The sequence below is a fragment of the Streptopelia decaocto genome, assembly GCF_964273445.1.
Source record: "Streptopelia decaocto genome assembly, chromosome: 17".
Classification (NCBI taxonomy): Eukaryota; Metazoa; Chordata; class Aves; order Columbiformes; family Columbidae; genus Streptopelia; species Streptopelia decaocto.
This window is the reverse complement of record NC_138672.1, coordinates 1,433,395-1,458,461: the sequence shown is the minus strand read 5'-3', so window position 1 is coordinate 1,458,461 and position 25,067 is coordinate 1,433,395. Positions and strand designations below refer to the sequence as shown.

The 25,067-nt window shown below is 63.3% G+C and overlaps 1 protein-coding gene across 1 annotated transcript; it reads left to right on the top strand.

The window, feature by feature from the left end:
- Positions 1-1,080: 1,080 nt before the first annotated feature.
- On the top strand, positions 1,081-24,244 carry NPDC1 (neural proliferation, differentiation and control 1). The gene is made up of 9 exons (XM_082067803.1): positions 1,081-1,213; positions 14,218-14,361; positions 19,907-20,014; positions 20,157-20,336; positions 20,462-20,528; positions 20,999-21,083; positions 21,235-21,314; positions 21,433-21,529; positions 22,429-24,244. Exons 1-9 carry the CDS (start codon positions 1,123-1,125, stop codon positions 22,504-22,506), a joined length of 930 nt encoding a protein of 309 aa, XP_081923929.1. The 5' UTR covers positions 1,081-1,122; the 3' UTR covers positions 22,507-24,244.
- The last annotated feature ends 823 nt before the right edge of the window (positions 24,245-25,067 follow it).

The following is a 25,067-nucleotide window of genomic DNA, read 5'->3' as shown; positions in this document are numbered from 1 at the left end:
TGTCTCAGCATCCTCTGCCTCTGTGGGGGAATCCCTTGTGCAGCCCCTAGCAGCTCTACAGCGCATGGATTCTCTGGAGACAATAACAGGGGACCCTGCTGGACACGGAGGTTGGTGCGACTGGGGTGTCCATGGGGCATTCCCAGGCTGTGGGGTCATGTCTCCCCAAACACCTGCTGTCCTGCAGCCAGCTGGGATGTTCGTGCTCTGAGGGGGACCCAAGTGTTGGGAAGGAAACCATAGGGTCATGAGCCTGAGTCAATGTCTGTGAAGAGTGTTTGGAAGGGAGCTCACCCCGCAGGGACCTGGGCAGGTGGCTGTTGACGGGGAAGGGAGGGCGTGTTTCGGCCACGCACAGCTCTGCCCATGGCCAGTGGCTGCCGCTGAGCTCTGACAAACTCAGTGCTTGCAGTCGGGTGCTGCAGCTGCCCCACACGTCACCTCCTGCCATCACCCTGGCCATTGCCCCAGCAGCAACTCGACCCCTGTGCGGGATTTCCCAGCCCCTCATCCCCGGTTCGTGCCGCTCCTGCGGGACTGGAGCAGGAACCCGGTCCCAACATCCACCAGCTCCCCCGACCTCTGTTCCTGGAGCCGGGCAGAACCAGCATCTCCACCGCCCCGTGCTCCTCCCTCTGCGCACTCAGGTGGGTTTTCTGGTTATGAGATTTAACTCAGCACGCAGAGACACCCCCACACCAAAAAGTGACACACAAAAAAGTGCCGCCGCCCAGCTAATGAAAGCTCAGAGCAGCAGTCGCACGCCAGCGCTTTGGAAAACGCTCGTGTTTAAAGGAGAGTGGTTTGGGGGCCGGGATAAGCCCGGTTTAGGTGTCCCAGGAGCACAACCCGCCCCGCAGTTCGGCCATCAGCGGGGGCGCGGCCATCGCCCACAGAGCCCTCGGAGGGGCTCCCCCCGCAGGCCCGCGGGGGGTGCGTGGGCGGGGATGATGCGGGGCCGCTGCGAGGGATGGAGCGGAGGCTCCTGCGCTCCGGCCGCGATGCTGCAGGAGGGGCGGGGCTGGGGGGTGGCCCCCCCGCGGGGAGCAGCTGCCCCGCCCCCCAGCCCCGCCCCGCCGCTCCCGCAGCCGCCGCGGCCCCGCGCCCGCCGTGCCCGGGAGGATGGTGGCGGCCCGGGGCGCTGCCCGCCGCGGAGCGCTGCTGCTGCTGCTCGCCGCCCTCGGCACCTGCCGCCTGCGCCTCGCCCGTGCCGGTCAGTGCGTCTCCGTGTCCCCCCGTGTCTGTGTGTCCTTCCTCCCCCGCGGGTGTTCCAGGATCCCAAGGGACCCGCGTGGCCCCTCCCACGGCGACCCCGGTGCGGTTGCTCCCCCCATCCCCACCCCCACGCGGGCTCAGCGTCCGTGGGTGCTGAAACTCGCAGCCCCTGGGCGGGTGAGCGGGTCCCTCCCCGCACCGCGGCCCCCGTGTCCCCTCCAGCCGGCGGCCGGGGCGCTACCGCGGGGGAGGGGCCGCCCCGCATCCTTCTCCCGGGCAGCGCGGTCCGCGCATCCCCACGGCCCCCACGGGTGGGAAATGGCCCGTGGGCCGCCCCCACGCAGCCCCACAGGGTTTCTCGCAGCCCAGCCAGGCCCCGCATCGCTCCCAGGGCCGGGCAGCGCGGCGCCATCGCCCTCCTGCCCGCAGCTGCAGACGCGGCCCTGGCAGCGGGGGCACCGGCGCAGGGCTGCTCCCCGGCAGCGCTGGGGGGTGGCAGGAGGCACCCACAGATGTGGGGCCTGATCTTGGAGCGGGGAGAGAGCAGGGACTTGCGGGACCAGCCCTACACTGTGGCCCTAGTGAAGCATCTTTATTATGGGGAAAAAGCCAACAAAGAACCCCAAAGCAAACACAGCTGCTGAGGTGACCAAGCCATGTCAGGGGGCCGCCGGGAGGCTGGCCAGGCTGGGGTGCCCCGTTTGCTCACCTGCCTGGAGCCGCTCCCTCGAGGGGAGCAGCAGCAGCATCATTGCGCCATGGGGCTGAATTGGTGACGGAGGCATTTCTCCTCTCTCCTGGGGCAGAAAAAATGCATGGCTTTCATTTCCCTCCCAGCAGCACCACCTTTGGCCTTCTTTCTGTTTTCTTAATGGTTGTTTGGGGGGTTTAGGGTTTGTTATTATTTTGGGGTTTTTCTTTTTGTTTTTTTGTTTGTTTTTTTTTTTTAGTTTTGGGGTCTAAATTACTGCCTTTCCCCTCCTGGTGGGTCTGGCACTGGACGGGCACTGTGGACCCTCGCTCTGTGCCCACTGCTGGGGTGCGCGGGGCTACCATGGGCATAAACACCACCCTTCCAAAAACCCCAGCCAGCCCTGGGCGTTCCTGCCCACAGCAAAACTGGAGGCTCCTCGCTCTGCCCGTGCAGGGTCTGGGGTGTCCCTGCCGGCGGCACAGCCTGTCTCGGGCAGGTGCTTTCCGCCTCGCTGCCTGCTTCAGCCAGGGAGGCCTCCTCGCTCTCAGCATTGTTTGGAGATCCCATATTGTTCTGCCTGCTCCAGCTCGCCGGAGGGGGGACGCCGGGCAGGCAGCGGCTGAGAGCCGGGGACGGTGCTGCTGGCTCTGTGGCGGGGCAAGAAGGTGCGGTATTTTTTAAAATTTCCCAAAGGTTCAAAACATCTGTGTGTTTCTGTGCCAGGGGCTGGAGGCGGAGGTGGGGGTGCTCCTGCACTCTCCCTCTTCCCATGTGTCCAGGCCAGCGTGGCCCGGCGGGGGGTACCAGTGACACAGAGTGGGATGGGAAGAAGGAAATCCGGGTGGCTCTGATGCAGCCACTGGTGATCCGGCATAATCTCCGCTGCTTCAGAATTTAAGAGATTGAGGGGTATAAGCTGGCCTGGCAGTGCTGCTGGGGTGGGACCGCTCGAGGGGCTGCTGTTGTGGGAGGGGGGCAGCAGTCTCCCCATCCCTCTCCCTTCCCAGCCCCAGGGGGCTGCTGAAGAGCTGGCAAGCGCCGGGGGCCTCGCTCCGCTGGCAGCAGCCTGCTCCAGCAGCTGGGTTAGCACACACGCTTGGCACAAGTGAGGCTGGGATGGACGGCTCAACCTCCTTCCCCCAAGCGAAGGCTGGGGATGGTTCCTTTGCACTGTTTCCAACCACGTCGTTGTACTGCCTGGAAACGCCAACAGCAGCATCCCAGTGCTGGGAGGTCGGGTTTGTTTGGCACACAGCAGTGGGGGCTCTGGGCTGGCTTCTCCTGGAGGTACCTGGAGGAGCATCTGGGGTGCTGGGCAGGGAAAGGAGTCTCTGGCCTGTCCCTGCAGCCGTCCTCCCCCAGCACAGTGGAGCAGGGGAAACCCTGGCTGTTTCTTCTCATTGTATAATTTCCCTTCCTGAGCGGATGGGGCAGAGCTTGGCTTTCTCTGGGGACAGCGGCAAGGGGCAGATGGCAGGGCCGGGGCAGCTCCAGCTCTGGGCAAGCCGGTGAAGCTGCTCCTGGCCAGGCGAGAGGCAGGGGAGAAGGTCCCAGCCCACCATACCTGCATCCTCCTGCCTCTGTGGGAGCTTCAGCAAAGCTTCTTCAAACAGGGGCTGGCATCTCTTCCTCCCCATCTTCATCTGCCGGTGCTGCACCCCAGAGGCCCTTGCAATAGGTGGCATCTCCCGGACGCAGGCAGCACATGGCACAGTGACATCCTTGTCTTGCCAAGGGCCTGGTCGAGCTGTTGAAGGGCAGCAGCCGGCTCTGGAGGTGGTGCAGTCAGTGGTTTAGTTTTGGCTGGTGCTCCTCAGTTGTAGTGGGTTTTTTTCCCCACGTGTCTCTATCCAGCGCATCCAGCTTCAGGCAGAAATGCTTCCTCACCTTGTTTTCTGGCTGCATTTCCTGGACCATTAGTGGGAGCTGGACTTCTCACCCCTCTTGAGTAATTTGGTTGCCAGCTTTCATATATTATTATTATTATAAACAAACAAAAAAAATTTTCCAAATGGGATAACAGGCAAGAACCTCTATTTTTAATAAGCCTGAAAACCGCGGCCCTGCTGCCACAGCCAGCACTTTGTGTCAGACACACCCGGAGAAGCTGTTCAGCAAAAACAGAGTGGTCCTTTCCAGTCCAAGTGACCCATTTGGCCACGTGTGACCTGCCGGCTCCTCGCTGCCTTTCCTCCTCACGCTGCTGCTCAGGGATGCAGGTGGGAGTGCAGATGCTGGTGCTGATGGTGGCTGCCCCAGCTCTGTGCTGGTGCAGAGACTTCTCAAGGTCCAGAGCTGGGCATGGCAAGGCTGGAGCTGTCCCCGTGGAGTCCTCATGGCTCGGTCTGTGGTGGGATTGTCGTCTCTTGGCTTTTTAATTTGCCTGCTTTGCAACCGCCACGCTGGGGAGGGAGCTGCGGTGGGGTTGGGGGGCAGCGGGCCGACCTTGGGGACCATCGTCCCGAGCACCGAAGCTGGGACACCTCCCAGTCCCTCTTGGGAGCATCTCGGCAGTGCTGGTGCTGCGCCCCGGCACTTGCCATGAACAGGCTGCCCTGCAGAGCTGCCCAGGGCTCTGCCCACGGCTGAGCGGGGGGTCTCCGAGCCCCCTGACATCACGCTGGTCAATCTGGAGAAACTGGATATTTCCAGCCTTGGCATTTTCTTGAGGTGCAGAGAAGGCTGTGTGAGTCCCCTTGGTGGTGCTGGGCAACGGTTCTGCCTGATGGCGTGCAGCCCCCCATCCCTTTGAGCCCCCCCAGCTGCTGCACGTTGGGGTGTCCTTTGCCACACCAGTGCCAACCAGGCATTTCCCACACAGCAGCCGGGATGCCGAGTTTAATTTCTGTGTGATTTTTATTCTTGGAGTTAAAGTTCCCCCTTGTGTTCTCTGGGGTTGTGTTTGTTGGGCTGGTTCCTACCATGAGAAAAGAGCCCTCGTGGGTAAGTGAGGTGTGGGGAAACCGGGGATGCGGTGCATGAGCATCCCGTGGGGCTCTGGGCAGGGCTCTGTCCGCAGGCGTGGGGAGGGGAACAGGTAGAAAGAGTCCCCTGATCTCCATCATTCCTGACGTGGTCAGCATCAAGGAAGAGTTTATGGTTTGTGGAAGAGAGGTGCTGCAGTTTGCTGGGGACCCACGAACGCGTGTGCCCCAGCCGTGCCCTCTGGGCGCCGGTGGGGACAGAGCTGGAGCCTGAGGTGGAGGAAATATGGTCCTGAAGCTTGGAAGATGCTGCGGTTACGCTGTGCAGGGTCAGGTTCCCCTGGCTGCTCCTGGTTTGGGGTCTGCAGGTGCTCTGGAGGGTCTGGAGTGGGACCCTGGCCTGACCGCAGGGCTGCGCTTTCTGCTGGGGACTCCCTGGGGCCACCGTGGCCCTGAGAAGCCAACCCCTCCCCAGGGTCCGGAGCCCTTCCCACAGTGCAAAGGGAAGACGAGTCTGGGACGTTTGCCTGAGACGGCTGTTCTGGGCCATGGGGGTATTAAGGGAGGAAATCGGCTTAGTGCTGCCGCACGCTTATGGGGGGGTGCTGGGAACAGGAGGGGTGACAGCGTGGTGGGGCACTGGGCACAGGGAGGATGGTGGTGCTGGGGACAAGAGGGTTGACAGGTGGTGGGGATGTTGTAGATGGGAAGGGTTATGCAGGTGCCAGGGACAGGAGGGGTGATGGGGTGGCCTCTCCCCGGGTTCAAGGCAGTGGAGACAGGAGCTGCCGTCGGTCCCATCTTTGCATTAATTCCTTGAACACAGTGCCTCAGTGCTTCATCCTCATGGGGGGCTGTGGGTCTGGTCCCAAATGGGTGCAGTGGCTCCCACAGGCCGGCTGACCCCCAAAAAGCCCAGGGCATGGCCCCAGTGCTGCTGGCAGTGCTGGAGCATCTCCCTCCCATGTCTCATGTCTGGGCTTTACTGACCGCCACTGCCACAGGGGTGACCAGAGCATCGAATGGCGGCAGCAGGCCTCTAATTAGCCGCTTCATGAGCTAACGATAATTGCAATGGGAAGAAACTGGCCGTTAAGTGCCTGGAGTGCATTTTGAATTGGAGGAAGGAAGCGCAGCCGGAGCAGGTCCCCGTCCCGGCCTCTTCCCGCTCCGGAGCGCTGGGCTGGCAGCCGTCCACCCGCCCAGCGCACCCGGTGACATGTGCTGGGGTCTGTCCTGCACCAAGGGAGGCGGGCAAGGCCTTGGCAAGAGGGAGGATGCACTTTGGCGAGGGGATCCATCGCTTGAGGCAGGTGACACGAGAGGTGACATGTCAGCTGGCTGGAGGGGACCGTTGCCTTGTCACGGCACAGGGGTCACCCAGGCTCTTGGCCACTGTCCCCTTCCTGTAGAAAGGCCATGGTGACAGAGGTGGAGGGCAAAAGGTGGGGAAGGCGCCGCTCTTGCTGTGCAGCTGTAGCACCCATGGGTGCTGCCTGGGCGCTGCAGAGGAGCGCTCCGGGGGACACGGTGGCTCTCGCGTGCGGGAGGAGCAGCTCTGCCTCGGGAGCTCATCGTCTCGCATCTGTCAGGGATTATTTCCCAGTCACCCACTAAGCCGGGAGGGGGGGCAGCCCTGGTAAACTGCCCGTAATGTGGCCCATCCTGCAGCTGTAATTCCTGACTGGAAGGGAGAAGGTTTCCCTGAGCCGGCCGCCTCCTGTGAGGGATAAAAGCCAAAATAAATCTCTGGATCCAGCTGTTTCAGCACCATCTGCAGCCCTTTTCCAGGAGCCCTAGGATGCTGCATTCATGAGCACCCCTGGGATGCAGCTGTGCATCCCATGGGCCCCCCATTTTCTGGGCTTACAGGGGGTGCCCCCATGGGCTCTGCCCCAGCAGGATGTGGTGTCCCGCAGGTCTTTATCGCTGGTGGCAGCTGAGTCAGCGTGGGCGCAGCCTGAGCAGGGTGGGGTGATGTGGCCCCTGCTTTTCCACCTGCTTCTCACCTTGTGTGTCCGTGGGGACATGGGCTGCCTGCCTGGGGTCCCCGCTCATGGGCTGTTGGAAAGCCGTAAGTGTTGCCCGTTAAAGCCCCCTGGCCCTGGCGATAAGTGCCTGTGCCCCCAGACCCCATCACCTGGCTAGTGGGGCTGGTGGGAGCGCCAAGAGCGGTACCAGCTGAGAGCAGGACAGATGGACAGGCTCCCCAACCTGAACAAAGCTGCCTGTGCTGGTGCCGCCACCTCCACGCTGCCCAAGGGTGTTCCATCAGCGAAATCGTGCTGGTGCGTGGTTACCAAAGGCTGTAAAATGTCTCCCGGCAGCGTGGGATGGCAGCGAGGTGTGGGAGGGCTTCGGCTTTGCCAAAGAGCATCTGGCCCTGGTGGGCGCAGCGGTGCTTTGCCGAGGCGCTGCAGCTCCGGGGTTTCACTCCCAGCCCAGCACAGGGGCGAGCAGGAGCTGCTCACCGATGGCCAAGCTGTGCCAGTGTGGCTGTGCCGGCGTGGCTGTGCCAGCCCTTGGCCTGGCAGCTCCTTGGGTGCTCGGCTGGGTGAGGTGGGCTCACGACTCTCGCCTCCCCACCAGCAGCAACGGGTCTGCAGGGCGAGCTCACCCGTGGCTGTGGCTCTGCTGGTCTCACCGGGCAGACCAGGCTCTGTGGGTGCTGTCCCACTGGTCGGTTGGTGCCAGGAGAGAGCCTGGACGCCAGCCCTTCCCTCCAGGCTGCTCAGGGCTTCAGGCGGGTCTGTGCTTGGAGCAGAGCTGTGAAACTCCCCGCACCGCAGGGCACTGCCCGTCCCCTGCGATGCAGCACAGCGAGGGTCTGGCACTGTGCCGCGCTGCCCGTCGGGCGGTCAGAGCGCCGCAGGGGTGTGGGGAGGGGTCCCTCTCTCCAGTGGAGCTGCCGTGCTGCAAACCGGCGTTGGCACCGTGTGCTGGTGTTGGTACTGTGTGCCCGTGTTGGTACTTTGTGCCGGTGTTGGCGCTCTGTGCCCATGCAGGCCAGCCCCACTAACCCGCCTGTGGCAGCGCTCTGCACCGGGGCCCTGACCGCAGCTGTGCTGTCGCATTGTGCCCAGAGCTAAGCCACTAAAAAAGGAATTTATAAAAGCCCAGCCTCTGCCTCCGCCCCAGTGGGTTCTGGGCAGGTATGAAGCCCGTTGGTATTTGCTTGAGCAGAACCTGATAAACAAGACTGAAAGTGGGTGGTTCGAGCTGCGAAGAGTGGCAAGGTGCTTTTCGGCATGGGATGACATTGGGGACAGCCTGGCGTCCCTGGTACGGGTGGCTGCACACCCAGCCAGGCTGGGGTTGGTGGTGCAGAGCCAGTGGCAGCTTTGGGCAGGCAGCACCAGCGAAATGGGGTACGGCATCTGGGTTTCCTTTTTTAAATCATTTCTTCTATTCCTGAATATCTGGAGCAAAGCACTTGTGGCTGGAGACAGCCCTGGCACCGTGGGGTCACACTGGTACGGCAGGGGGTGCAGCGTGTCACCCTCCCGGCCACCGCACGGCCTCTGCGGGGTTGGAGCTGCCCTGAGCAGCTGGAGGGGACAGCGAGCGGGGCCGGAGCCGGCAGCGCCCAGGCTGGGGGAGCAGGGGGCTCCCTCAGCTCCGTGCCCCCCTCACCTCCCGCAGGGAAGGTGGCCCTGTCCTCTTCTGCCTCTCGGCTCTGCCCAGTCCCTGCCGGGATCTTGAGCTGCCGTTTCCCAGAGCTGTTTCCATCCCTCTGTCCGGGTGCTGTCTCCCCTTCCCACAGCCCCCATCAGTCAGCTCCTCTTCCCATGGTGTGCCAAATGGGTTGCCAGGGCAGGGATCAGGAGGTTTTTGGCTCAGTTAAGGGGTTTGAGTAGCAATGACACAAAATCCTGCTCCCTCGGCCTGGCAGGGCCTCCCTTCTTCCAGCCTGGGATCACTGGAGCAACTTGAGACTTTGGGTCTGCTCTAAGGTGGGGATGGGCTCTGGGGTGACACTGGCGGTTGGGGAGGTGAAGTGTTTGGGGTTGACAAGGGTTTGGCATCCCCGCATCTCTGAGGAAGCCTGGCTCAGCCCCTCCTGGCCCTCCCTTTCCCTCTTGGCATTGAAGCTGGGGGGCAAGGCTCTGGGAGCCCGTCGTCATGGCCTCAGGGCCGCAGCAGTCACTGCCCTTGGCGTGGCAGCATCTCCTGTGCCGTGCAGCCCCGCGCACCGCGCCGCTGGTCCTGCCGGCGCAGCGGGGCCCCAGCGGGCAGGGCCTGCCTGCGCTGGGCGCTCGGCAGCAGCCCGCAGTGGCGTTTCAACGGGGTGACTGCCCATGGTGGCATTTTCCATCATCATTTGCCATCCTTCCTGGGTGGGGACGCTGCTGATGAGAACGTCCCCTCTGCGGGAGTACAGCGCAGCCGATGTGTTTGAAGGGCAGGCAGGGGGGTGCTGCCGGGGGGTCCCTGCAGGGACACCCCTGTCCCCAGCTTCTGGCACAGGCCAGCTGGCACTGTCCCTTGGACCATCTCTGACCTGTCAGCTGGGCCAGACCTCAGCGCCCAGCGTTCTGGCTGAACCTGAAAAGCTGGCAGCTGCGACACGCGTCCCGGTGGCCTTGGGGACGGGAAGCCTGGCGGCACGTGGCCTTTGCCTGAACAAACCTGCTGAAGCAAAAAGCAAACAAACACTTTCAGCTGCAAAGTGCTCTCCGGTGGGCCAACATGTGCCCGTGCTGCTGCGGTAGGGATGACGGGGGGGCCAGGCTGCGTGGCCGTGACTGTGCCGGGTCCTCTGTCCCCAAGAGCAATGTGACGTGGCCAGCGTCCCCCTGCCCCGCTGGGTTGGGTTGATGTTTGTGCTGATCCCCACTCTGCCACCTCTGTGCACAGGAGGGGTCTCTGTCTGCTGCATTTTCGGGGGCAGGAGCATGGCGGTGACGTGAGCAGCTGCCGGCAGTGGCGAGGCTCCCGCGGGGGCTGCGGAGCGGCGGCAGAGCCGCTGGCCAGGGCCACGGTGCCAGCAGCTGGGCCCAGGATGGGGGTTGCTGCCGAAGCCCGGCCCTGCCTGCAGCCCAGCTCCCCTCTGCCTGCGCCCGGCTGCAAGCAGCAGCAGGCGGGGGATGCAGCTGGGTCGGGAGCCCGGCAGGGCTCACTGTTGGGTCTGTCATCAGTGAGTGTCACTCACAGGCAGTCTTTGCAGCGGCAATGGTGCCAGGGCTGGGGCACCCGCCCGAGCAACCCCAACCATCCAGCCCGGCTTTTCCCGTGTTATTGTGGCCGCTGGCAGTCAAGGCGGTCGCTGCCCAGCTCACCCGAGGACGTGTCCCTGGGCATGGCAGGAGTGGGACTGGGACTGCCGGGTGCCTCAGCCCCGCTGCTGCACCCGCTGCTGGGCAGGAGCACTGCCAGGGGTGCTGCAGGCAGAGGGAAGCGAGACCTTGGCAGCGGGGCCGTGGGGCAGCGTGTCTGCCTGCCCGGGGCTGGCTCCAGCCCTTCTGAGCCAGGAGCAATGTGCGGAGCCCGCAGAGCCACGGGCAGTGCCAGCCCACAGCAGAGGCGCCGGGAGGCCAGGCAGGCACCAGGCAGGTCCCACAGCCCCCGGCCGGAGGAGGAGGAATGACCTTGGAGTGCAGCTGGCGGAGGCCGCGCTGCCGCTGCGGGCGATGGGCCGTGTACCTGGCCCTGGGCTGCAGCCGAGTGCCGGCGTGCGGAGGTTCAACATGAGAGCGGGGACCCCGGTATCCCCCATGCCTGGCATCGTCCCGTGACTGTGCCCCCAGGGGCCGTCTCACCGCCATGCAGGGCTGGATCCCCATGCAGGGCTGGATCCCCATGCAGGGCTGGATCCCCATGCAGGGCCGGACTGCGCGGCCCAGGCAGGCAGCACCTCCGTGCCCGTTGCTCTGTTGTGGCTGATGCCCAAGGGGCTCTGCCAGCTCATGCTGCTGGCACTGGGGCCCATCAGCCGCAGGCTGGGTGTGGGTGTTGGCGTTGCCAGTGTAGGGAGCATAAGCACTCAGACCAGTGCTCAGCATTAATTAATTACGCTCTTACGTTAACTTTTATCTCTCTATCTGCAGCAGTGACACAGCAGGGGCAGTTTCTGCTTTCCCAGCCACCCGGATGTCCTCCTCAGCTTTATTTTTGTTTCTTTTTCACCTGTATGTTTTGGCACGAGTGTTGAAAAACTGCTTTGCCCAGGGCTGTGACTGCCAGCAGCTCCGTGCCCTGCCCAGCCATGGCGAGATACCCTCTGTCATTTGGAGGGGTGCAGCGGGCACCCCTATTGCTGGGGCTCTGCTCGCCTTGGGGGCTGCCCCAGGTCCCCAGCATGGCTCTCCCTGGGTGGGTCTGTGGGGCTGGGGGTGTTGTGCAGAGCTTCACCCTCCGATAACCCACTTGGGGCTGCGCGTGTGCCCCTCAGAGCTCACACACTGTGAGTTCCTGCTGTGCATGGGCTGCTCCCGCGTGTCCCCGGCTCACGCTCACGTGCTGTTTGTCTTTCCGTGCTGGCTGCACGGTGTCCCGCTCACCCGCTGGCCTCGGGCTCAGCCCTGCCTGCAGGAGTCACCCAGCCCTTCCCAGCACTGGCAGCTTGTCCTGCCCACAGCCCAGTCCCCAGGGTGGCAGCAGTTGGGACCAGACGTGTCCCCGTGACTCCTGGGTGCCAGCAGGCACAGTGCCCAGCATGGCACAGAGGTGCCCACCGTTGCCAGCCCCACCAAGGAGCAGACACTGGGTTGTGGGGTGGGCTCAAAGAACAGCCCCCACAAAACCACCCACTCTGTGGGGTGCCCACACAGTGATATCTGCTTACTAACGTCGATTGATTACACATGGGGAGCTTAATTAGATCCCTGCCCGCCTGTTTCACTCCTAATCCCAGCCCGTGACAGCTGGGCAAGCACAGCTCGTTCCTCAAACAGAGATAACGACCTTTTATAGATTCCAGGCTGGGGTTTATTTAACTGGTTGCTGGGCACCAGCTCAGGGCAGCCTCCCCAGTGCCCCAATGTGGCTCCAAGGGTTGTGTCGGGGTCTCACAATGCTGGGTGTCTTCCCCCCACCAGTGAACAGCTTTCCAGTACCTGTTTTGGGGACATATGCTTGTGTGGGTCCACTGGTACCCCAGGTCTGGTGTCCCCTCAGCGCCTCTCAGGTGTGTGGTGTGTCCCCACTCTGGGGCTGCCCAGTGACAAAACCTCCTCCTGGCCCTGGATGGCCACGTGTTTTGGCTGTTTTGTGGTTTTTAAACAAAGCAGCCTTGAGAGTGAGCCTGGGGTGGGGGAAGCAGGCGGCTGAGTCCAGTTTCTGTGTTTAAACACCCGATTATTTTCCCATTAAGCATTAATTCTCCCCCAGCTGCCTGGTCAAACTCTGTCCCTCTTTGGCACCAGCAGCCGGAGGGTGACGAATGCCGTGTCCGTGGGGTGCAGTGGGGGAGCTCCGGCGCAGCCAGGGGCTGTTGGTAGCGGTTGCATCCTCCAGTGAGCAGCTTAAAGGTGAAAAAGGGCTATGCGAAGGGGGATTTGTGGTGGGTGACATCCTGCTCAGTGTCCCCCATGTGTTGTTTTGGGGTGGCGCCCCATTTGGTGCCCTTCCTGGGGGAGCAGAGTTGCCGTGGTGGCCTTGGAGCTTCGTGTCCTGATAGCTCCATCCTGCGCCAGGTCTCCACCGCGCTGTGCCTGGGCACAGCACCAGCTGCCCTGCTCGCCCCGGTCTGCTGCAGGGATGGGGATGCTCAGGAAAGCCCCCAAAGTCGGGGTGCCCCTTTTTGGAGGGGTGCTCTGCGATGTGCCAGGGATGTCCCTGGTGCTGCGTCCCCCAGGGCACAGGGACAGGCAGATGGCGGGCACTTTGCTCGCGGTGTTGGCGTGGGTGGGCGAGGGCAGGCAGGGACGGGGACAGCTCGGGGAGCGTGGGATGGTGCTGGGAGCAGCTCCTGCCGTGAGTCACCGCCGGGCCGGGGGCGGCCAGGCCTGGCCCTGCTCCCGGTGTGGGCCCCGGCCGTGCTCTGCTGCCTGCGCCTGCCTGCGGGAATCCTGTGGGCACGGCCATGCCTGCGAGGTGAAGGGCAGGGCCAGGGCAGCTGTGTGCTGCACCCCACCCAGCTGTGCACCCCACCCAGCTGTGCACCCCACCCAGCTGTGCGCCCCCATCCAGCTGTGCCAGCCCAGGACCCCGGCACATTGAGCAGTACCTGGGTCCGCACTGCCACCAGCTGGTGAGGGAGGGGTGTCTGTGCGCGTCCGGTGGCAAGCAGTGTCACCGTGCCTGGCAGCGGCTCCTGCTACTGTCACTGGAAGCCAGGACCCCAGAGGGTCCCTGTAGCCCCACGCTGCAGGTGAGACCTCTGCGCCGGCCCTGCTGGCACCGGCCCTGTCCTGGCTGGTCGTGGTTCCTCTCTCCATTTCCAAATGTGGTTTGTCACCATCACTGGCCTCAGGATTCAGCTTTGGGTAGGCCCCAGGGACTTTGCACCCCCAGGAGGTCACACTGGCCGGAGCCAGGCTGGGGGAGGCCCAGGGCTGCTCACGAGCATGTTGGCTCCGGATGAGGTCAGTGTGAGGGCCTTGTGCCTGTACCCGGGTACCGGAGAGGTCCCCAGCTCTGACATGGAAACAGGATGCCCTGTAAATCCATGCGGGAGGTTTGGGCTGTGGCGTGACACCAGGGAGGGTGCGTCCCTCCGTTTTCCCCTGCTACGATGCCAAAGGGATGAAAACCGAAGCAGCTGCTGTCTGTGATGACTTATCACAGGGTGATGATGCTTTTCAGGGGGTTGGTTTGGATTTGGTGTTTTTTTGTTTGTTTGTTTAACAGCTACCACGCAATTGTCCATTTGATGGTTGGATTTCAGCTGCCACCCTGCTCAGCCACTGCCTGCCTGGTGCATGCAGGGCTGGAGACCCTGGCTCCTGCCAGATCTGCGGGACTCTGGGTGTCCTGCAGCACCCTGGGGTTTGGGGACGGTGACATGCTAGGGCTCATGGTGTCCTGCGGGATGGCAGCACCCTAGGACTTGAGGTGTCCTTGGGACGGTGGCATCCTGAGACTTGTGGTCCTGTGCCAGAGGATGGACACTGCCTGCTCTGCCCTGCAGGCGGCAAACAGCCTTCCACAGGTCATAAAATCATAGAATATCTCAAGTTGGAAGGGACTCATACGGATTATCAAGGCCAACTCTCAGGTGATTAGAACCTGTGCTTAATTGCAGTCAGTAAGGGCTTTGTGAAGGCAAAGAGGGGCTGAGGGGCAGCTCTGGTGAAACACACCTGCACCCGTTAACTGTGGTGGGACCTGCCCTCTGCAAACGGGGCTGGGGCGGCTGGGCCCCACGCCAAGAGGCTGCAGGCAGGCCCAGGACTGTGTTTGACCCTTCTCCTCCTCCTGACCTGTGTTCTCCTGTCCCCGCAGCAGCTTCGTGTCCGCGGAGCCTGGACTGTGCCCTGCAGCGCCGGGAGTTCTGCCCGCCGGGGTCGGGCGCCTGCGGCCCCTGCCTGGCCTCCTACCAGGAGGATGACCATGGGCGATGTGTCCAGAAGCAGCTCTCACCCAGTGGTATGTGCAGCCACCCTGCTGCGGCCCCTTCTGCAACCCCCTCCCAGCAAACCTGCCCCACACCTCTGCAGCTCCAGGAGGTCCTGTGCCTTGGAGCAGCTCCCTGCCCTTGCAGCGCCCTTGCTCCCCATCCCCTGGCTTCTCCTCTCCGTGGCAGCTGTATCCCTGTGGGGACGGCAACTCTGTTCCCTCTCACCCAAGCCTCAGCTCTCCCCAGCTGTGGGGTGGTTTTGGGGCTGGTGGGAAGCACATGGACCTGACCCCACTCCTCGTGCATCATCCTGCAGCCACCCCAGTGACCATGTGTGCCGCTGCGCCCTGCCAGCACCCAGGAGTGTCAGAGCCTGGCACAGGAGGGTGCCTGGGTGGCTGCTGGGGTGCTCTGGGGTCTGTCTGGGGTGGGGGCTTTTCCCAGGAGAGGATGTGGCTGCACAGAGCCCCAGGTGTTGCAGAGCAGGGCACGGAGCCATGACCCGTGCAGACCCTGTGGCTGAGGCAAATGGCAAATGACCCCACGGCCTTGCTGTCCCACGGCTGAGCCATGCCGGTGTTTCGGATTTCAATACCTGGTTCCATCGGCTTGAGACGCTGAGCTGTGCTTTGGAGGTGCCATCTCCTTCTCTGGCGGTGTCCAGCATCCACACTGGGAGGGTTCGAGTGAACAGCCTGGCCCAAGGGCACTGAGGGCTGCAACCGGTGTCATCCCGGCTCCTTTCCGAGGGAGCTGTGGGGCTGTGGCAGCCGGGGGCCTGCGCTGTTCCAGTGGGACAGACGGGCAGAGCCTGTGGTCACCCGTGTCACCCCGCACAGGGCTGTGCCACCCCATGCTGCGGTGGGTGGAGGAGCGATCGGCTGGTGCTGGGAGCCAGGCATGGACATATTTTAGGGTGACCCTCAACTCTTCGTGAGGTTTGGAAAGCTGTAGGCAGAGCTGTTTCTCTGCACCCCCCTTGTGGTTTTTCTGGCAGATTCAACCAGCAGGCAAATTAAGACTGTAATTATGGCTCCACCCAATTATTTTTTGCTTTAACTAAAGTAGAGCGGCCTCTGTGTGTGGGGAAGGAGCTGGGACCCAGCTGTGCCCTCGCACACTGGGGGTTTCCCCTGGGACCACCTGGGTGCAGGGTGGGGGCTCTCGAGCGCCTCTGAACCTCCCCTTGCTGCAATGGGCATCGACCAGCATCTTCCTCCAGCCCGCTCCTCTCTGCCCGCTCGTCGCTCCTGCTGCCCCCAGAACCCTCTCGCTGTTTTTTCACCAGTGGGCAGAGCCCGTGGTCCCTCCTGGCACCCGGCTCCTGCCCGTGGTGGGCACCCCGCAGCATTGCCAGGCCGCAGCACAGCAGCAGCCCCCAGCACAGCCCCTCGCCCCCACCCCAAGGCCTGGGGAGCTCCTGGGCGGCTTGTCCCATGGCAGGCAGTGTGGGTGGGGGCACAAGCACTGGCCACAGCAGGACCCAGAGAGGCAGCTCCCCTCAACCCGAGCTGCTGCCTGCATGGAGGCTTCTCTGGGTTTTTGGGAGGGTTGCTTTGTGTTCTGGTTCCCATGTCTTAAGCATGACTGGGTGTCCCATGGGGTGCAGCCAGAGCTGCCCTTTGCCTGTGACTCAGCCTGTGCTCTGCAGCTGGTGGGCACATGGGGATGGCAGAGCCATCGTGCCCTTCGTGCCATCAGCTTCCTGGCAGGAGGATCCCCTTGTAAATCAGAGGGGAGACCCCCAAAGCGGGGCCCTGGTTCTGCACAGCCCTTCGGCTGTTAGAGCGGCCAGGCTGTGCTGGAATGGGGACGATGGCTGGGGGGGTCAAGACAGCGGATGGAACAGGGTTGGAGTCCAGGCTTGGTGTTCAGCAGCAAGCAGGGCTCCAATGGGCAGATGCCCTCTGAGCTGGCTCCTACATCCACAGGTACCAAACAGCTTTAAGAGTTTTGAGTTTTTTTAATGTGAAATCTTGGGAGCAAATTCCCCTTTCAGAAAGGCTGCACATATGCTGGCATCTCCATAGCAACCCCGCTCGGTGCTGGCTTCGGCAGGGAGACGTGGCCATGGTAGCGTCTTCGCCTGGCTTCAGCAGAGAGATACAGGGCCACAGTAACATCCTCAGAGAGGACGCCAGGAGGATGGAGACCATCCCAGGGTCTCTCCCAGCCCCTTCCTGTTGTCTCAAGCAATGCCACCAGCTTTTGGCAGCAAAAGTGTGGGTCCAGGGGAAAAACCAAATCCTCCCAAATCCTCTATTTTTGCATGCTGAGGAATGGTAGCATCCCGAGGATGCCCAGCTCCTTTTAACAGGGAGGCACTGGTTTTTTCGACAGTAGCTGTACCTGGTCTGGCAGCAGCACCCAGCTGCCTGCGGCAACCGGGGGAGCCTGCGAGGACACAGAGGGGCTGCGATTGCTGCATTTGGGGAGGGATGCAATGCAAACGGGGGCTGGCACAGCTTAAGGAAGCCTAACCCTTTAAAGGGCTGCCCACGTGGCTCTGCTGCTCTGTGCGTGGGCAGCCCCTTTAAAGGGTTAGGCTTCCTTGAGCCGCTCGCGACTGCCAGTGACGCTGAGCCTGGGATCCCGGCTGCCGCGCTGTCCCCGCAATTGGTTGCAGCTCTTGGCAGGAGCGTGGGCAGGAGCCGGGCCTCCTCTCCTCCAGCGTACTCGTGCAGACAGGCACTGAGAGCAGCTCTTTGGGGTGTAAAGTGGCAGTTCGGGGCCTTAGGAGGGCAATGCACGTGAGTGGAGTCCTCCTGCCATTGGTGACGGCGTGCGTGGGTGTCTCGACGTACCCGGCGCAGCACCAGCACAGAGGTGAGACGGGACGTGCGGGACCTCGGGACGTGGTGCATCCCGCAGCCGCGCTGCCCTGCCTGCGCAGGGCTCTGAGCCCCGAACGCTGCCAGCACCACGGTGCTGCGTGCCGTTGGAACGTGCCGCGATGGATTTGAGGGATGTGGTTTGGGATGATGGGTCCCACCCCTGCTCCCGCTTGTTCTCACCAGGACGGAGCCAGGGTTGAGTGCCAGGGGGCTGTGGGAAGCGCTTTGGGAAGAGGAGAAGAGGGGGTCCTGGCTTCTGGACCTGGGGGTTCCCCCTCCCCGCTTGCTGTGCTGCCAGTAGCCAGGAGGGCATCAGCCATCCCGGGGCAGGACTATAGAAATAAGTGGATTCGTAGGAATTTTGTGCCCTCCTGTGGAGACTGTCACCATCAGGCTTTCTCCACCCGAGGCAGAAGCCACATATGTCCCTTCTTGCTCCCTGCTGTCCCCAAACCCATTGTGGTTAACTGGCAAGACCCCTGTGTGTGTGGAAGGCTTGAGCACTGGAGACCATGGGGAGGGAAAAACCCCAAGAGGGTGCAGGGGGACGAGGGGCTGGGCTGCTGGGTGCCAGCGCGGCCGTGCCCTCCCTGCTGCAGGCAGGTGCTGGGACCTGCCATGAGAGGGCAGCCGTGCCCTCTGCGAGCCCTGCGAGCCCTCAGCGTGCCCTCTGCATGCCCTGTGCATACCCTGCATGCCCTGTGCGTACCTTGTGCATGCTTTGTGCATACCCTGCATGCCTTGTGCATGGTCTGCTGCACCCTGTGAGCCTTCTGCATGCCTTGTGCATGCCCTGCTGCACCCTGTGCATGCCCTGTGCGTGCACCGTGTTCTCGTGCGTGCCCGGCTGTGCCCTGCGAGCCCTCTGCATACCTTGCATGCACCCTGTGCCTGCGCAGCATTCCCAACTCCCTGCAGCAGGCTGGGAGGTCTCTGGGAGCACCCCCATCTCTGCTTCTCTTGCAGCAAGAGCCAGGGCCTGGAGCAGCCAGGCAGGAATTGGGGGCTCAGCCCCAGCCCCCTGTTCCCTGGGCCGACGGTTCAGCTGCCGTGGTGCCCGGCAGGGACGGGCCGTCAGTGCCAGGCTGCTCCTGCCCCCCGAACGCTGTGGGGCGGCAGATATCATGGCACTGCGGAACATCTCAGCTGCCAAACAGAACAGAGGCGTGGGGTTTTTAGCCACTGGAAGGAAACGTGGCAATGAAGCTGGTTAATGCAGGTGAGCAGGTGGCCCAGGTGCTGCTGGCCAAATGGCACAGCTGCCTCGCGGTTCCTCGGGAGGCTTGCGGCTGCTCTCACTAGTTTTCCAGCTTTTTTTCCCTTTTCCAGCCACCTCACGTTCATCCTCCTGAAGCGTTTGCTGTTGCAGTTGCATCCGCTCAAGGCTGACGGGTGTGGGGCAGAGATGGGCTGTACCCACAGGGGCCGCCTGGATCCCCCAGGCCTGACGGTGACACGTGGGCACAGACAGGGCTGCCCCCTGGGTCCCATGGGAATGGGGACAGGCCTTTCCCTGGGTGCAGAATGTCCTCATCCCGGGGCAGGGCTGACCCGCGGGGCACAGGGCTGTCACGCTCTGTGCCGTGACAACCCCCTGCCCACCGGGGGAGCCGGCACCACGGCACCTGAGGTGCACAGCCCCAAACCTGGCACCACATGGCCATAGCGCTGCTTTGCAAACCATTTTGGGGATGGAAATAACAGGGTGCAAAGAGACAGGGAAACATGGAGTGCACGGGATGTGTGCGGCACTCCAGCTCCTGCCAAGGACAGGAGGCTGGGGGTTCTGGGGAGATGGGGACGCAGGGCTGGGTACCTTGGCTCTTCATGCACTTGTTTAAAGCAAATGTCTCCTTTTAAACAGTTTTTGGCTTGTGTGGCTCTGAGTCACAGGTGACTGAACGGCTTTTGTGCCCAGCTCAAGAGGGAATTGGGGTTTGTTTCCAAACACTGGGAATGAGGACAGATTCCAGAGGAGCTGTAATTGTTATAACCTTGAATTATCCGGGAACCAAGCTGTCAGCGCCACCTCGCCTTTGTATGTCTTGATTTACCCTGCAGGGCTACCCGCTGGGAACAGCCTGAGTGTGGCAGCGCGGGGGCTGAGGGAGCAGGGATGGATACAGGGACGTCTCCTGCCTCCTGCCTTTGAAGTTGAGTTTAATCCTGTTAAAAGCAGAGCGGTGAGCAGCAGAGCTTGGCTCTGCTCGGCAAGCCTGGGCACAGCAGCTCCGCTCTTGTCCCACACTGTCACCCTGGGGGTGAGCACCCCCGGGCCGGGGTGCGGGTGCCCGTGCCCATTCAGGTGTCCCTTGCCTGCTGTCGAAATGGCCCCGCTGCCCGTGGTGGGTCTGCGGTTCACCCTGCCGGAGGCTGCGGGGCAGCGGGGGCTTCTCCCCTGGTCCAGCTTGTGTCCCTCCTTGGTCAGGGCAGTTGTGTGGCCCCAGCAGTGGGGACGCTGGCAGCCCTGGTGCTGGCAGCCATGGGGCTCTGCGCGACCCGCTGGCCCTGGCACAGAGGCAGCCGTGGCCGCTGCTGCTCATGCAGCCTCCAGTGTTTGTGGGGTGAAAAGCATCCGTCTCGGATTTGGGGCCGCCAGGGCGGTGGGACCCCAAACTGCCCACATCTGCTCGTGCTGGGACATGAGCCCCCTCGGGGGCGGCCGCTGGGTCCGGTGCCGGGCTGGGCACACAGCCGCGTCCCAGGGCGCCCGTCTGACGCCCGCTCTCTCCTGACGCAGGGAGGACGTCTGTTCACAGCCTGGAGAAACAAATCGATTTTCTGGCGGACATGCTGGCCAGGCAAGAGGCTCCTCGCGCCCACCCGCTGCGGGATGGTAAACCCAGGAGTAAGTGCGCGCTCCCTGGTTCCCACCGCTCTCTGCAGCGGTGCCAGAAACCCATTGGCAGCCAGACCCTGCACCCCCGGCTGGTTCGCCCTCTGGAGCTGCACGGACGTTTCTCTGCTCACAGCTCTGCCTTCTCCCGTAGCCACCCTGGTCCCCAGCGGCAGCAGACAGCGCGTGGCCAGCGGGCTGAGAGAGGGGCTTCTGCAGCGGGGTCCTGCCAGCAGCCAGGCCTCTGCCACCCTCCCCACCTCCACCACCCCTGCGGGCCAGAAGCACCCAGTGGAGGTGTCCCCCGTCCCTTCAAATGACGACATGGTGCTCGGTGAGACCCCAGGGACAGGCAGCTCGTGGGAGGGGGTTTCAGATCCTCATCAGGAAAGCGTGGGCTGGTGGCACCGTGCTGCCAGGCTCAGCCGCTGTCCCTCTGTGTGTCCCCCACCTCTGCAGGGCTGATCGTGGTGTGCACGCTGGCCGGGGTCTCGGCGCTGATCGTGGCTGTGGTCTGCTGGTGCAGGTGAGCCGGGCGCCGCTGGTGCCAGCTGGTCCCTCAGCATCCTTGTGCCCATGGGAGCTTGTTCCTGTGCTTCCTGGCTGTCTGGTGGGGTTTGGAGGGGAGGCAATAGCCGCCCTTCCCAGTCCCGCTGCAGATGTGCCACAGCCACTGGGGTACAGCATCAGCTGGCCGGGGCTGGAGGGTGGCAGTGGGACCCCCTGTGCCAGGCACAAGCCGTGACTCCTGGTTTGGACATCACTGGGTGCTGACACGCGGGATGTTGGTGCCATGTTCCCAGGCTCTGTGGGATGGAGGTGGCCATGATGAGGTCCCTGCGCACAGGCAGGGCCACCTGGTCTGGGCATGCCACCCATCATGGGTGTCATCGCAGGGAATGGGGATGTGGGTGCGAGGGCCGAGCCCCCCGGCAGGTCACTGGCTCCTATATGGAGTCGTCTGCTCCTTCTGACCTCTCTCCTCTCCCCGATCAGGCTGCAGAAGGAGGTCAAGCTGGCACAGAAAGCAGACTACTTGGCACAGCGAGCAGCCAGCCCCCTGCCCTACGACAAGATCTCGGTAAGGTGCCCGTGTCCCTCCCTGCGGGGGGGTTGGTGCTGGGTTCAGGCGTGTTCTCTGCTTGAGGGGATTCCAGCCCGGCGGGGGATGCTCCAGCCAGGCTGGGGGGCTCTGCAGCCCAGCCCCACCGCTGTCCTTGCTCTCTCCACAGCCCGGGGACAAGACGCTGGCTCAGAGCGCCCAGATGTACCACTACCAGCACCAAAAGCAGCAGATGCTCTCCATGGAGAAGTAGGCAGCCCTGGGAGCAGAGAGCAGACGCAGTTACTCATCTGTGCTCTGCCATTAACTGGGGTGCTGTTAATCATCCCTCCGGGCTTCACGCCCTCTCTGCATCTTCTCTCCCTAGGCATAAAGAGGAGCCCAAGCTGCCAGACTCAGCGTCATCCGATGAGGAGAATGAAGATGGTGACTTCACTGTGTACGAGTGCCCCGGGCTGGCTCCGGTACGGCGGGCGCAGGGCGGCTGGGGTGCGGGACGGGATCTGACACATGGCTGGGATGTGCAGTTCCTTACACGGAGCCTTTTCAACATGTCCCTGAGATGATGTAACCCCTGTGCTTCCCCGTGTACCCTGGCCAGGTCCCACTGGCTCTCCGGTGGGCAGGAGCGGGTGCCCTGGCCTGGGTGCCCCGGCATGTGGCTTTTTACCGGAGTGCGCTGCCCTGGGAGCAGAGAGCAGAGCAGCCCTTGTCAGACTCAACCTGCCACCCCTGCCATGCCAGGGACATGGTGACCTCAGGCTCTTGGGCACCAAGACTGGGGAGCTTGTCCTGCTGCCTCCCCAGCACCTGTGACCCCTCAGAGCCAGGGGGGACTCTGGTGGCTGGCAGAGGACCCCGGGGAAGGGCAGCTCCTAACAGCCCTGGGTACAAAGAGCACAAAGAGACCCGAAAGGAGCCTTTCACATGGTAATGGCTGCGGAGCCCGGCCATCAGGGCCTAGATTAAGGGTCATCATTAGGTCTTTACAGGCCCATTAAAGGGCACTTGATGGCAGGCAGGCAGTCTGGGCAAGGAGCCCCAATTCCTGCCAGCCAGGCTGGGGGTTGCTGTGCTGGAGTCCCCAGCCAGGCTGTGGGGTCCCATTCCCATCCTGCACCATGGGTCCGAGGCGCCATCATCCCATCCCAGCGTCCTCAGCCACTCCTGCAGGGAGGCAGCGCCTTTCCAGGGGTGATGGCAGGGTCCTGCTATGTGTCACCCCAGCACACAAGGCCCCCCCTCCTCCCTGCCGGGCTGGGGTTCAGACTCAAACCCCTGGGACAGGGCGGCTCAACCCCCAGCTGGTTTCTGACCTCCTGCCTTTTCCTTCCCACCATCCCCGCTCCCTCTGCTGCCGCAGACCGGAGAAATGGAAGTGAGGAACCCGCTGTTTGATGACTCCTCCTTACACCCCTCCAACCCCAAGTCGCAGCAGTAACACCCCTCCTGTCCTCCGCACGAGCTCGCTACGGACTGTACGCCCAACGCCGAACCCGGTGGGACGGCCGCGCCGGAGGGCACCCGCGGCCAGGCCGAGGGGCACAGACCCCGCTCTGCCAGACTGTTTGACGCCTGCCCAATAAACACCCACTAACAGCTATGGGAGGGGGGGATCGCCCCCATTTCCAGCATCCTTGTCCTCTTTGCTGCTGTGATCGCGTCCCTGCCTTGCCCTTCGCTCGTGCCAGCCCCATGGAGGGGCAGCCGCCGCCTTGGCACAGGAACCGGGGAGGCTGCGGTGCTGTCTCGTTGTATTTGGCTTTGAGGAGGGGCTGCTACCCTGGCTGCTGCTGGGCTGATGTGACAGCAGCTGGGAAAGGGCTGGAGTGGGGACCAAAGCGTGGGAGAGGGGCCAAGGGGGTCCAGGCGTGCTCGTGGCTGCAGGGGAAGGCATCAGGGCTGCCAGGCTGCCCAGAGCCCCTCTGCCGGGCATGGGGACTTTCCCCAGAGCAGGTGACATCATAGAATGTTGTGAGTTGGAAGGGACCCACAAGGACCATCGAGTCCAGCTCCTGTCCCTGAACAGGACACCCCACAGTTCACACCGTGTCTGAGGGCAATGTGGGTAAAGGCTGGGATGCCTGGCCTGCCCCTCTGCCCCAGCAGCTCTGTGAGCCGAGGGCAGGAGCGGGAGCGGGCTCAGGCGTCGCTCCCGGGGATGCACCTTCAGACACTCGGCCAGGAGCCCTGCCCTGCCCTGCCCTGCCCTGCCCTGCTCGCCCTGGCCCCTGCACCTTCTCCATCCCCTTCTGGGGTGCTGGGCCTTGGTGGCCCCAGGGCACTGACAGTCCCAGTGCCACCGTGGCCTGGGACCCCATGCTGGGCTGTGCGGGCAGAGGAGTCCTCAGGCAGCCCTGGCTACCAGCTGGGCTCCCCCGCTAGGCCTTCATGGGGTGAAAGCTCAGAAAAGCCCCCGGGTTTTGGTTTTAAGCCTGTGTGGCCATGGGGGAGGAAGGAGCAAGACTGGTGGAGGCTCAGGAGGCCAGGAGGGGTGGCCAAGCTGCGGTGGCTTCGCTGTGCTGCTGCTCTGCCCCATGGAGCCCATGCCCTTTGTAGCATCCCGGTGGAGCCCACCCCAGCACTTTTCCAGGTATCCCTCCGTGGCAGGGGACAGTCCCCCTGCACATCCATCCCAGGCTCCAGAGATGCCCTCCACGCTGCCGCTGCCCACGTTGGCATCTGGGCTCACCAGTGCCCACTGACAAGTCCTTGCTCGGAGCCCAGCGCCGTTCCCCAAAGCCTTCCCGGTGCATTGGCTGTGACCACTCCAGTGCAAGGCCTGCGATGAGTTGTGGGTGGGTTTTTACAGATGTGGCTTCATGTCCAGACCCTGACGTGGACTTTGACGGCCACAGGTGACATTTTGCACACAGGTGGCGTCTTGCACGGGGATGACCTTTTGTGCACGGGTGGCCTCTTGCACGCATGGGAGCCGTTGCACGCTCAAGCGTTGCTGCAGGTGCAGGCAGGCACGGGCAGGGCGGGCAGCAGCAGGGCCCTGCGCCAGCGGGTGCTGTGCGGTGGGACTGGACCCAGCGGGGTTGCTGGCAGAGCCTTTCCCTCCACAGCCCCTTTCCCTGCTCCCTCACCCACGGGCTGCCGCCCTTCTCCCCGTGCCCCTTGCTGTTGTACAGAATGTAGTTCTTTTAAAAGGAGATTTTATTAAACAACCGTGTTTGAGACCCATGCGAGTGTGTGGTGTGGGGCCAGCTCCCTGCTGCAGGTCCTCGGCTCAGGGTGCTCCTCTCGGGAGCAGGGTGGGATGGGGGAGAGGGAGGGAGGATGCTGGGGGTCCCCCATCCCCAAACCTTCTCCAGGGAATAGCAAGAGCAGCTGTCCTGCTCCTGCAGCTGGAGTAGCCTCCAAACCCTTCCCTGGGGGTTTCTCAGACCCGGGAAGAACCAGAATTTATTTTTTCGGTTCTCAGTGTTTGCCGGGAGAGGTTTTCCCAGGGCTGGGTGGGAGCCCCGGGCCGTGCCTGCCCTCACCCAGCCCCGCAGCGCCCGCAGCCCCGGGGCCGGGCCCTTCGCACCTCGGCGGGGCCGGCAGATAAGGGCTATCGAGTCCCCCCATTGTGTGGAGCCTGAGCTCCTCTCCGGCCCTTTGATCACACCAGCCCCCCCATCAGGCTGATACAATCTCGTCTCCTCCTGGTTTCGGCAGCCCGCAGGGTGGGTGCTGACTCACCGCCCAAGCGCCCGGGCACCCTCGGGGACGCTTCGCTTGGACCCACTCGTGGGTGGCCCTGGGGTCTCCAGCTGCAGCCCCGGGCAGGCAGCATCGCACCCCAAATCACCCAGGACCACCCCAAGGCTCCCCCCCGGGGAAACCCAGCCATGCATCCTCATCTCCAAGGTCCCCCAGTTCGCCCTTCCCTTGCGCTCAGAGCCCAGCAGCCCCTCAGAGCACACCCGGGGGCTTGGGGAAGCTTGAGCTTTGAGGAGAACCCGGCTGCTCCTGCCGGGAAGACCTCGCTCAAGGCACCCCTGGGGAGCCCTG

Excerpts from the sequence above, each read along its gene's own strand:
- NPDC1 (XM_082067803.1), top strand. The coding sequence starts at position 1,123 with ATGGTGGCGGCCCGGGGCGCTGCCCGCCGCGGAGCGCTGCTGCTGCTG. Across the intron at positions 1,214-14,217 it reads CCTGCGCCTCGCCCGTGCCG|CAGCTTCGTGTCCGCGGAGC; the intron begins GTCAGTGCGTCT and ends CTGTCCCCGCAG. Across the intron at positions 14,362-19,906 it reads GAAGCAGCTCTCACCCAGTG|GGAGGACGTCTGTTCACAGC; the intron begins GTATGTGCAGCC and ends CTCCTGACGCAG.